General features: G+C 44.0%; 1 protein-coding gene across 1 annotated transcript in view; it reads left to right on the plus strand.

Moving 5' to 3' along the window:
* The window catches only part of TBX15 (T-box transcription factor 15), a gene marked incomplete at its 3' end in the record, with an annotated part of 105,489 nt that extends 92,167 nt beyond the window's left edge, over positions 1-13,322 (plus strand). The window contains exon 8 of the mRNA XM_082004838.1: positions 12,538-13,322. Within this exon, the coding sequence (XP_081860964.1) occupies positions 12,538-13,322 (785 nt within the window). The remainder of the gene's footprint in view (positions 1-12,537) is intronic.
* Between the last annotated feature and the right edge of the window lie 255 nt (positions 13,323-13,577).

Genomic DNA, 13,577 nt, shown 5'->3' on the forward strand with positions numbered 1-13,577 from the left:
GTGCTGGAAAGTGCTGGCACTGAGAAGAACTTGGAGGTCTCTGTGGATAAGCCACTGCACATGCAAGGGGCAGTGTATGTAGTACTGTGGTAAAAAGGGACGTGCCGTCTCTGGCGTAGAAAAAAAAACAGTGGTAAGCAGTGCGGAGACAGTTTCCTAGCTGCAAACTGGCATTACAGTATAGTCTCCTACTGTATGTATTTTTAAAGGGTGGAAAAAGATTGAAGAGGATTCAGGGGAAAAAAAAAAAGTAGAATGATTTGCTGGCTGGAGGAGATGCCTGAGAATGAAAGCTCAGTTTGCATAGTTAATAAAAAAGGAGATCAAGTACTAATCTTTATGGCCTATACTATCTTGCAGAGAGAAGAATACATGGTAGCTTTGTGTCACCCATCCTTGATAGACTCTTGTGACTGTGATTTCCATGTTTTTATGACACAGCTGTGAGGAACGTCCTTCATTACAGTGGCTCTGATTCTTCTACTATAACTGAATGTCCATCCCTTTTTGTTATGAGATGGGATGTTATGAGATAAGGAGAACAGAAGTTCCCCCTCATACACCTTCTTCATACAATTAATTTTTTTACAGGTTTTTATGTCCCTCTTCTGTGCTTCTCACAGTGAATAGCGCCAGTCATTTCTCTTCAAGTGGGAAGTTTTCCAGGTCCTTAATCATTTCTTTAAAAACAAGTCTGCACAGAGTATTCCAGATGCATCCACATGATACAATTATCTAAAGGTATTATAATTTTTTCCACATTATCCTTTCTCCCATTCAACATGCATCCTAGTGCTTTGCTCATTTGTTTGGCCCAAGCTGTATGTTGAGCAACGGCCACAGTTACACACCGAATCGATACTCAGTGTGCTGGATGCAGCTGTTTCATATGGGGATTAAATAACTTTCTAATCTACACAATGATAGGTTTCAGCTGCCACACAAACTGGAGAGCCTGATATCACGACCAGTCAGACAGATGCCTGGTGCGGCTGACCCTAGTGGTCCATTAGCTTTATTTGCACGTGTTGCCATTGAAGTAAAGCACATCATCAAGTCTCTGCAGGTCTGTGACCTGCGTGGTCACCGTATTCTCCTACCAAGGAGAAGAACATACCCTTTCTGCCAGTGAAACCCTCTGACCCAAATACAAAACCTCTCTTTTGGAGCACGCAATCTGAAAATCATTGCCACTTTACAAGGGCAAGCACCATGTTTGACACAATCACAGCAGATCTTCAGCCAGTTTGAAAAAAGAAAAGTCCCTTAAAAAAAAAACTTTGCAAAAAATGTTCAGAAAATGGCAGTCCAGAAGAGGCTGACCTTCTGGAGAATGATGTCATCCGCTCTGCAGTCTACTTATTACTAGGGAAAAAGGGGGCTTGGGATTATTGAATGCACATGGCAATGAGATGTGGGGAAAGCCAAGAATCTATTAAAGTCTTTAATTGGAATATATTTTCAAAATTTAGATTGAACCTCATCCAGATTCTCATTATTAAAAATATGTGGCTCAGTTTCTTGATTTTAACAGGGAACATAAAAAAAAAAAAAAAGAGGAGGGAAAAAGAAAATAAGAGTTCCAGTAACTCTGGATTGTGTCACTTTCCAAGAGTAAAAAGAGCCACTGCTGGCTCCTATGTGATATACAGTTTCCCACAGTATATTGAGATGAGCAGATTGCTATCAGTGACTGTAAGTTTTGCCAGGACATAGAGACTGGAAAGGCACTGTGACAGTGCTAGAATAGTGTCTGACCCTTCTTATAAAAGCTGACAATTATGCAAGAAGTAAAACTGCAGGTACCATGGCAGCTCGTAAAAAGAATTGCCTCCTAAGCAGAATTTCAGGACGAATATGACAGTCACACGATGTGGTATATTGGCAAGTTTGCAGCACACAAACTTTTACTTCACCATTACATTACTGTTTTGATACATGCACACCAAGTCTGCAAGAGTCAAACATCTTGGTGAGTTCTCATGGTAGCTTTCCTTTCAAATCGGGTTTCTTCACTTTAATAGGTGCCTTTGCTGAGGACTGTACCAATTGCTTTCAGTAGATTCCACCTGTTCTTCATCAACTTGAGCATCTCCATTGATCTTGCACTGGAGACCTGAGGTAGAGAGGCCACCTATTAGGGAGTCTGTAAAATCTTCATTAATGGTTGTTGAGATTAGCATCAAAATCTTGAAGTTAGTCTAAATCAGTACTGGAGGAAAAGAAGGGCATGCTCCTCACCGATAAGACAGCTGTTGCTATCTCTGGTAGCAGCGGGTATGCTGCTATCTCTAGAGCAGCACGCGTGTGCAAAGAGCAATTGAGAACGGCTTCTACTGTCTTCCTCTGAGAGGGAGCATCATAACGCTGCAGTCTTGTGTCTGCAAGGATATGGACAAAAGGCTCCCTCTTCTCTGTGTGGAAGAGGTTCAATCTGCTCATTTACTGCTGGAGAGGAACAATGTTTTGTTGTAGTAGCAATAAGCCCAGACAGACCCTAAGGCTGCATGACATATCAGCAGATGGGAGACAGATACCCTGAGCTGAGGTGTTGCTGCTTTTCCAGCTTCTCTGTCTGTAAACATCGCTCTTTTTGGGCAGGTATCACCTCTGTCTTGCCAAAGTTTGCCTGTACTTCTTGTTACTCATTTCTTCTTTGATATACTCTTCTACATGCCAGGTGTGGTGCTCAGCTGCCCTGATTGCACCCGTCTGAAAACAGTATCATGAATGCACAAATGTGTATCGGTGTCACATTTGTAAGCAGAGGGAAGACTGAGCCCTCCAGAACTTCATCTGAAGGCATCAGAGGTGCCTTGAGGCAGAAAGATAACTATTAATATCCTTTTGGCTTTATCTGAGATCCCAGATCCCCCAAATAACGTCTCCCAAAAGAGCGGAGCTGCTGATGTCAAAGAAGGCTGAACAACCTATGAATACATCTGCTTGGCCACTTGCCGCCCGACGGCAGCCATCGGTTCTCTCGGCCATGCCACCAGGATAATCTGGATGCTGCTTCCCTTTTGAAATCAATTGTGGACGGTCTAGGCTATTGGCAGAGGTCAGATATCTGGATTTGGTCTCAATTATCTTCTTGATTCTTTTGACCTTGAAGAGGAGATTGGAAACAGAGCAGTTGTTGCCAGAGTTATTGGGATCAAGAGCTGGTTTCTGCTGCATACTTCAAATGGCTAGTAGATTGCCTCATCTAAACGAAGCAACAGGGAACAAACTGTTCCAGCTTCTTCTTGGTTGAGCTGCAGACAGCTTTTCTTTAGGAAAGGGGTGTTTCTGGTGCTTCAAGGTCTTATCTTTCACAGTGAAAAGCTGAAATACCCTTCCAGATGTGACACAAGGTGCTGAGAGTCAAAGTCTGTGCCACTCCCTGATGACCTGAAAGGAGCCTGAAGCACTCTTACTCCAGGGAGTTGTTTACCCTGAAGCCTACTTACTGAAGGCTAAATCTCTGGGTGGTGATCAGATTTCACATGAATGAATGGAGGGTGGCAATTATACTTTGAAGATTTGCACAATTTCCTCAGAGCGGCCCATTATTTTGTCAGGAGTAGAAAGTGGCATGTGCTTTGAGCTTGCCACAATACTGAGACATTTTCCCTCAGTTCAGAAATTCTGAACCACAGTGCCTCTCAGGTTTTATAGTTGTTTATTGTATTTTTTAATAATTTAATATGCTGGAGCTTCCAGGACCTGTATTGGCCCAAAACAGACTTCATCAAGAATGGCAGGAGAGGTTTGCAATTCAGTTTACTTCTGTCACCACCAAAGAAATTGCCATGATTTCAGTTAATCTCAGCTGCAAAGTTGCAGCAGTTTCTGTTGTGACTTTCTGAAGGATTTGTGCCGCATCCTGTTTTCATTCAGGGGTATCTTTCATTACATGACCCTCTTGTCAATGTCTGACGGTTGTAAATGTGAAGGACAGTGCATAATTATCATTAATGAGCAATTTTCTCTGCTAAAGTGGGGTGCTCATCATCCTCCCGTTAGGAGGAGATTTGATCTGTCTGTACGTGAAGAAGGGAAACGTGAGACATTTCTGTAGGATCTGATGTACAGCTCAGGAAAGTGTTGTGTATGCTGTGTTACAACTGTCTGCACACAAGACAGAAAGTCATGTCCAACGGGCCTTCTCCTGAGAGAGCATGGAGTTGGTCTAAGAATACTGTATGTTTATATGAGGAACAGAAACCCTTGTACAAAAGACAGTCTGGGGGGACTGGGAAGAAAAAGTTGTCTCTGACTTTTGAGAAAGCTCTCTGGATAAAGATGGGAATGGAAATCAGATGTTCTGAATTGTACTTCTTGTCCACATTAGAAAAAAGAGTTGGTTTTTACCATTAGATCTTGAAAATATTTTATCTTGGAGAATGACTGTCAGGTCCTGTAATTGGGTCACAACAACCCCATGCAACACTACAGGCTTGGGGAGGAGTGGCTGGAGAGCTGCCCAGTGGAAAAGGACTGGGGGGTGCTGGTCAACAGCCGGCTGAATATGAGCATACACTGCTGTGTGCCCAGCTGGCCAATAAGGCAAATAGCATCCTGGCTTGTATCAGAAATAGTGTGGCCAGCAGGACTAGGGAAGTGATTGTCTTCCTGTACTCAGCACTAGTGAGGCCGTGCCTGGAATACTGTGCTGAGTTTTGGGCCCCTCACTATAAGAAAGACATTGAGGTGCTGGAGCGTGTTTGTGCTAGAAAGCAACGAAGCTGGTTTGTGCTAGGGCATAGATCTTATGAGGAGTGGCTGAGGGAACTGGGGTTGTTTAGCCTGAAGAAAAGGAAGCTCAGAGGAGACCTTAGTGCTCTCTACAACTACCTGAAATGAGATTGGAGTGAGATGGGTGTCAGTCTCTTCTCCCAAGTAACAAGCGATAGGGCAAGAAGAAACGACCTCAAGTTGTACCAGGGGAGGTTTAGATTGGACATTAGGAAAAATTTCTTCACTAAAAGGGTTGTCAAGCATTGGACCAGGCTGCCCAGGAAAGTGGATGAGTCACTGTCACTGTAGGTATTTGAAAGACATGTAGACGTGGCACTTAGGGACATGGTTTAATGGTGGATTTGGCAGTGCTAGGTTAAGGGTTGGACTTGATGATCTTAAAGGTCTTTTCCAACCTAAATGATTCTATGGTTGAGGTAAGTTTTATCTCTAACTTTCTGACTGCTCAGTTTGTGTTGCAGAAATCTGTAAGAGCTAAAGGAAAGTAAAGTGTTATTCTGGGTTGTTCTAGATTTACCATTAATTCCAGTGATTCTTGTAATTTGAGAATCTTATAAAAAAGACCCTTACTAACCTTAAATTTCCTTTCATTCCTCACTTTTGTACCCTACAGTACATACTTTCCTCCTTAAATCTATAGCTGTAACCATCTTCTTTGTGCTCTGTGAGATGTATATCAAAGAACTACAAAGCACTCTTAATGTTTCCCCTACCAACCCAGAAACTTGGCATGTGGTAGATTTTGGGTCTCATTTGGGCCTTTTAAAGATTTTACCAGCAGACTCATAATTTGATAATTGGCCAAGGGCTCTAGAGAGAAAATAGGCAGCTACACTCTGTGAAGACAGAAACGGCTCTCGTTCCCATGAAAGAGGGAAGTTTTCGTTCCTAGAAATGGGGAAAGAATGAAGAAAGAGTCCAGCACATCACAGACCACGTGTCCCTGCCCTTGCTTGGTGAGAGGATGAGGGAGAGGCATCAAAGCTGTTTCACTTTCCAGAGTGGTGAAGGAGGAACTCAGAGGGGTAGTGGTGGTGCAAGAAGGATATGATGATGAATCTCTCAGTCCTTCTGAAGGTTGTAGGTTTGAGTTTTTGAAAACTAGGCATCAGACGAGAGACCTTGGGCTGTCAGTTATACTTGCAAGACAGAAGTTGTCATGATATGTGAAAGCAGGAGTGACACCTGATTTTGTGTCATTTAGATGCCTGGAGATGCAAGCAAGCATCAGGCAGGACTGGGGCATGAGCTGCTTGAAGCAGGAATGAATGCAGATTTGTGCTAGACCTAGCTCTTAAAGGACATGAGATCAGATAATTACAGTGGCACCCTCTGGCCTCATAATCAATCATATCACCTGGCAATCTGCACAAACCCTGCCTCATAACCATCTCAGATTTCCACCTTTGGGCAAGTACTTAATTTTTGTTCTGCAACCAAAGGCACAGTAACTTGGAAGACAGGGAGTAAGTTTCATAAGCTGTACTTAGGGTGCATGCATGTGTGAGTGCACAGAACAGGGAGGGGACCTTTTTGTTCAAATCTGTTTCCTGCATGCATGCCATCAGTTTTATTTACTGTTTTGTCCAAGGGTAGGACATTGCAAAAAGCTGGGAAGGGTTAGTCTCTCCCATGCTTTAGAAAATCCCTCTACATATGTGTACATGTCTGTGGAGCCTTCACCAGACCTTTCAGGAGTGACTTAGAGTATGTCTGCATGGACAGGCTCCTCTGTCTGTGCTCCATGCTGGCCAGACACATGCCAGCTCCCGGCCAGCTCCATTTGGAAAGCTGGAGAGCTGCATTATCATGGCTCTGAGCCCAAGTGAATACAAACTGCTTCTCAGGAGGGCTTATTAGCTCATGCAAAGAGCCAGGAGGAGAGCCATGAGCCAGGTGAATGTGAATGACTAGTTGCCACAGCCCATCTTTCCCGCACCCACAGGTGCTTGAACACATGTCTGTCAACACGGTGGAGATGCTGACATGTTGGGCGTGTCAGAAGAGGGGTTGTGTCTCCCCTATGAGACCAGTCAGCAAGGCTGTGCACTGATCACTCCCAAGCATCTGACCTTCACGCTAGGTCCTGTTCACATCTGAAGGTGGGAGAAGATGGCTGGGCTGAGGCTGTGGGCCAGGTGCTGTTCTGCTGGGCTGAGTACAGCCTCTGAGCCATGGGCTGGCCATGCTGAACCTGCAGCCCATATCTGTGGCCATGATAAGCTAAATTAGCTTGTAGGTGGAACTGGGCTGAGCTGTTTAAGATGCGTTTACACTCAAAGAATACTAACGTTGTGCTGACACATCAAAATGTAAAAAGGCAAATCACCTTGTGGTTCCCATCCTTGTTAGAAAGTCAAGGCACAAGCTCTGAGGACCCTCAGCCACATCTGTTCTAACGAGATGGTGAATACCAGGTTATTACTGTCTGAGCCCAACCATGCCAAGAGCTGGAGGCTGCTGATGTGGTCAGGTAATGGCAGCCATCAAGTTGCCCAGACTACTTTAAAGCTCTTGCCTGTAGCTGACTGGTGAGACTCTACTGTTGCACATGGCATAACCCTCATGTTCAGGTATCTTGTGTTGACTGCAGCTTCAGCTTGTGATTGCTCTCCTCCTCTGCATTAAGCAAGGACTTCAAGGACTGAGAGGTTTGTATGGAGGCACTGCAGGTGGTGGTAGCAACCAATGCCTGGAAACATTAGCAAGGCAAGTATGCTGCAGTTGAGTCCAAAGTGTGATTTATGTGCACCTTTCAGATAAAGGAAGTTGGGTTAAGTTGTGGGTCAACTGACTAGTGTGGTGTCATTCGTAAGAGAGATCCCAGAAATTTTTCCATGCACAATTGCTTCAGGCTCCCTTGGCACTGATGCTCTTCCCCCTATCGCCCTGTTGCCAGAAAGCTCCCTTGGCTAACGCTAGCTGCTGGCAGATGTGTTTTCCATCTACACTGCAGTGTTAGAAATTCTCTACGTGACCTGCCGTGTGTGGAAGAGATCCCCTTTGCCTTTCAGACACCTTGTCATGCTGAATGCTTCAAGAATACTACAGTCTCTCATTTTAAGATGCATCATACCCATGGACTGGGTATGCTTGGGCTTGCAGTTTGCCCTGAAATTGTCCTTAACACAAGCTCAGTCTAGGTAAAAGCAAAAGTAAGGGTGTATCTGGAACATGTAGAGAGACAGGACCGTTACAAAGGCTTAGAAAGACACAGGTGACTGGAAGGAAAGCTACCTCAGATGAAATTTTAACAGTAGTTCTTATTTGTAGCCAGATGAGAAGCTGTAGTTTCTTCCCTAATCCTTGTGGGCAGGTATTTGACACTGGTGCGCAGCCAACATTTCTATATAGTGTTCACAAGAGGGAATGCTGGCGTGAAGAAGAAGGTTTGCCTTTACATCCCACCCTCTCCACAGAGTTTCCCTGTCTTCCACCACAATTTCATTTTTCTTTTTCCCATCTCCCCTCTTTACCAATGGTTTCTTACTTCTTGGCCCAATTTGTAGTTTTTGACCTTTCATGTACTAGATCATTCTCTACTTCCCTTCTTCAGAAATGCTCCTGTCTCTCTGATAAAGTCAACTTGGTTATCTCTTGTATGCCCAGACAGAGAGCAGCCTCTTTTCAGGATGGTACCAGGGCTTGGCTAAGCCCTGGATGTAATGGCAGGACACTGTGAGGACGGACACTTTCATCTGCTATGCGGGGCAGGGTTCAGATGGGGAGAAGTTTTGAAGTTACGAACCTTGCATTTTGTACAAATGTGACTTGCTAACTGCACATACCTGGGGCTGATGTATGCAGAATGATCTTCAGAAGACCAGAAACAATAATAATTAATCACTCTGGAATCATGGTAAGTGTGGAGGTGAGAGATACTGTGACATTCACGGTAAATGCTGTTGGTGTTGGCAATTATTTCTGGGGCAATAGTGAGTAGAGAAAAGGAACAGAGGAAAGTTATTGAGGGATTCATTTTGTTCTTCCTTAAATGTGGTTTCACTTGACTTAAACCAGCCCTAAACATAGCCTTGTGTATCGGTTTAACTAGATTGGTTTGTATCCATGCCTTCCATTAAAATGACATACACATCTGTGTATCTGAGACTGTAGTATGGTATGGATATACTTGCTGGGCTTGCTGCCATCTCTAGGTGTATTTGGCTGACTTCGTAACAGCTACAGTCCAAGTTATAACTTCACAAAAGTCCAGGTTGTATTTGGCCCATACGTAGTGCTGCCAGCAAAGATGGATCAGAAATACCATTCAGAGCAGAGTAGAGCTGTTTGCGTTCTGAAGAGGATGAACTGAGATGGGCCTTAAAGGTGTAAAGATTATTCTGAAAGTGATCAGGAACTTCAGGCTTCTGTGTTGTGCTCTGTTGCAGCAGAACTGTGATATGTCCTGTGCTTATGGTTGGCATTTGCAGCAAAACATTCTTGAAAGACACCCGTCAGGACTGGCATTTGTTGCCATTGATAGATTTCTCACCTCCTCATAATTTTAAAGTTATGGAGAAAAAGAAAAAAGTCTTTTTTACTTTGTTTCTTAATTTACTGTGTTTTCCCTTCAAGGTTTTTCTGTTGGCTTGCAAATAGGGATAATTCAGAGCAGCATCACTTCAGTCCCTCTTTTGGGACTGAAATGTGCAATTCAGTGTTTCAGTTTTGGAATCACTAAGAATACCTTGTAATTGCTAATCAGAGATCTCTACTTACTCTCTGTGGAGACAAAGCCTCAGCTATGGGTACAGCTTGATTGTAACTCCTTAGCAGATATTTAAAGCCTAATGCTTTGAGGTAACTGGTGTGTGTGCTCTTCTCCTGCATAGTTTTTAAAGGTTAACTATGGGGTAAAGGAAGACTGAAATGAAGACATTGTAGTTAATAATTTATTCTACATATTTTATTTCAAACAGTTCATTAAATGCTCATATATCTATACATATGTATTTTTACTTATTCTCCAGACGCTGTCAGCAAGTAAGTCACCATCTGAAGTTTGTTCATGAAATATGTGGTGTAAAGAATCAAGTGTGGAATTACTGTGGGTTAAATACATCTCACTTTGTGCTGTATTTGTTTTGTGATTATGTGACCTCTGTGTTTTGAGCTTTGATAGCTAAGTGATGATATATGAACTCAGCTGCCTGCCTACCCTCTCTGTCTGAGGTTATGTTCTTTAGTGCAGGGCTAACAGGAAAATGTGTGTCTCTAGTTGTGTACCTTGGTTCAAACTCACCTTTATCAGCAATTTCAACTAAAATGAACTTTGCAATGAAACTACTTGTGTAGAGACAGATGTTCCCTTCTGCCGATCCTGATGCAGTATTGACAACCTGTAGCAGACAGACAGGGAGAAAGGCTGCAGGAGGTACCACCTTAATTTACCACAAGAAAATTAGACAGAGATTGTCTGTCAGAGACGTTAAATGAACCAGGGAAGTGTACCTTTTAAAATAAATACTAAATTAGAAATCCACACAGAAAGTCTTTGAACTCTGGAGCAAAAATGCACTAGCATGTTTGAGCATTTTAGTGTTGTCAAGAAGGGAATATAGAGAGCCCATGATGCCATTTGAAACTTCAAATTTTCTCATTAATTCTAATGGAGATTTGGCTCAAAGCTTCTCTTTTATGCTTCTGAATGAATGTTAAAAGGAGTTAGTGGCTTAGCAATAAGAATTCATCCCCATGGTTGGTAATGAGAATGACTGCTTTGACTTAGCAACACAGAAACATTAATTTTCTGGATGCTGCCTGGGTCAGCTGTGTGCACTCCAGGCTGTGCTTACCCAAGGTTTTTTTTCTTCTTTTTTCTGCCTCTTGTTTCAAAATCTTTTAAAATTAAAAAATCCCAAATATTATTAATGTCTCAGAGTTATATTTTCACTCTAATGCCCCATTCTGTTTCATCCTATATGTGTTAGAGAGTCAGATATCATAGAATCATAGAATCATGGAATAGTTTGGGTTGGAAGGGACCTTTAAAGGTCATCTCGTCCAACCCACCCCTGCAATCACCAGGGACATCTTCAACTAGACCAGGTTGCTCAGAGCCCCGTCCAACCTGACCTTGAATGTTTCCAGGGATGGGGCATCTACCACCTCTCTGGGCAACCTGTGCCAGTGTTTTACCACCTTCATTGTGAAAAATGTCTGCAAGAATGTCTTCCTGGAGCCTTCTCTTCTCCCGGCTGAACAACCCCAACACTCTCAGCCTTTCTTCATAGGAGAGGTGTTCCACCCCTCCGATCACTTTTGTGGCCCTCCTGTAGACCCGCTCCAACAGATCTGTGTCTTTCCTGTACTGAGATATAATCTCACTTATTTACATTCTCACCATCATGTACTGGCACAGAACTTGTCTTTCTAGTGCATCTCTTAACCATTAGCATCACCTATTCTCTTTTTGTCAAGCATCACTGCATTTAGTTTGTCCCCCATTTTGCAGCAGACCTAGACTGGTCTCAAAATCCTGATTTTTTTTTCCACAAGTGACACTCAAGAAAGTCTCTTACTTTTGATCCTCAATGTGCAATCTCTCCCTTGGTTAAGTTTCAGCTGCCCACTCTAACACCCTTTTTTCCAGTCCTTTTGCCTCTCACTTGTCATCTTCTAGCCTGTCTAATCAGCCTGCCTCACCAGTTGTCTTCCTATTTCCTCTGGTTCTACTTATACCCTTGTCAAATCTCTTCACCAGTATCTCTTTGTCCCTTTTACAAGAATCTGCAGTGTTAGTTGCCCAAATGCAGAAATGGGATTCGCATGCAAAGGGAATCATTCCAATGGAAAAATAAATGTTTCACACCAGAAAACTGCATTCCCTTAAGCACAGAAGTGATTTTCCTAGTTGATCAAGAAAGCTTCCTCTAACTCAGAATCTTGCCTATAAATAATCTTTTCTTAAGCTCAAAATTGTGCCATCAGCTTCTTCCTACCACACCACTTGCAGTTTGTTACTGTTCTTGGTAGTATTACGCAGTATTGTTTTCCCAGGTCAGAACATTTGAGCACCCCTGCCATGCAAAATAATAAATTCTATCATTCATAGCTTAAATAATGCATAGTACATTGATACTACCAACATGCATGTATACTGATGTTTTGTTAACACCAATGATACAACATATGGAATCCCTTTTAAAGTTAAAGCACATGATTGAAAATCCTGACACATCCCCTTTCTCTGCTTGGTGGAACAGGCTATAGCTTGAAACTGTGTCCCTTCATTTTAGTGTTACTTCTGGCTTAAATCAGTACCACTGCACCACGAGCCATCAGAAAAAACTGTTGAACAGTGCAGAAGTCCAACATGATTCTAGCCACTTCCTGCTGCAAGCCCCCTGAGTGGATGACAAAGCATGTTGGTAGTGGGACCGTGCGGCCCGCTGACTGGTGGTCTTCCTGCAGACCAGGAGAGGGAGACAAGACTTCTTGACCTTTTTTTTTTCTTTCTTTTTTTTTTTAAGGACTAGATAAACATGCCTGGAGATGTCACATCTCTTGGCTGATGGAGATGATTGCTCTGTGGCATGCTTGCTTCCCTCTCCTATTTTAAAAGGGAAGAAAATCTCCATTGAAAAACAAAATCATAACAAAAAAGCAGCAGGGAAGACCAAGGGATGCTATTAATAAAGGGAGGGCTCTTGCCAAGAAAGACTGAGTTTTCCAGCGGCCATTTTACCACCCTTGTTTCTTTATTAAACTAAGCTGTTTTTAATGAGATCATCTCGTTTTGCAGATGTGGTCCCAGGCTCTGAACATCCTCCCATCTATTTTGTTTTGCAGGAGGCAGCACAGGCACCTCCCCGACCACCTCCAGCACGGGGACCCCGTCGCCCTCCGCTTCCTCTCACCTTCTCTCTCCATCCTGCTCCCCTCCAGCCTTTCATCTGGCCCCCAATACTTTCAACGTTGGCTGCCGGGAGAGTCAGCTTTGCAACTTAAACCTGTCTGATTATCCCCCGTGCGCCAGAAGCAACATGGCCGCCTTGCAGAGCTACCCAGGGCTGAGCGATGGTGGCTACAACCGGCTGCAAAGTGGCACCGCTTCCGCCTCGCAGCCCTCCGAAACCTTCATGCCTCAGAGGACTCCATCCTTGATCTCAGGAATGCCGACTCCTTCCTCCCTGCCCAGCAACAGCAAGATGGAGGCGTACAGCGGCCAGCTGGGGTCCTTCCCCAGCTCCCAGTTTCAGTATGTCATGCAAGCAGGCAACCCTGCCTCCACCTCCTCCTCTTCACACATGTTTGGTGGTGGCCACATGCAGCAGAGCTCCTACAATGCCTTCTCCCTGCACAATCCCTACAACCTCTATGGATACAATTTTCCTGCTTCCCCCAGGCTGGCGGCAAGCCCGGAGAAGCTCACCACCTCCCAAAGCACTTTACTCTGCTCTTCCCCGTCCAGCGGGGCCTTCGGAGAGAGGCAATACCTTTCCACAGGTATGGATCACGGGATGCACATGATCAGCCCTCCCTCCAGCAACCAGCAGACGGCCAACGCCTGTGACAACAGACAGTATACGGCGGTTCAGGGCTCCTCCTCACAGATGTCTGTGCACATGGTCTAACAAGCCATGCCTCTCCTTGGCATCGAAGGCAGCTGGACCTTCATCATTTCCAAGGGTAAACCCATCCCAGTACCTTTTTGCCTTCAAACTTATAGTGGAACTAGTATTGTAATGATAAATAAGAACACAAGCCATCTAGGTATGCGCCACAAAACCTTGTGGAAAGCTTCAACTGACAGCCACCACAACTTGTTGGAGCCCAGGGCCTCCAGACCTGGCATGGAGCATCTACTCTTTCTGGACTTTGCAGAGAGA

The sequence above is a fragment of the Phaethon aethereus genome (genome assembly GCF_964289735.1).
Source record: "Phaethon aethereus genome assembly, chromosome: 1".
Classification (NCBI taxonomy): Eukaryota; Metazoa; Chordata; class Aves; order Phaethontiformes; family Phaethontidae; genus Phaethon; species Phaethon aethereus.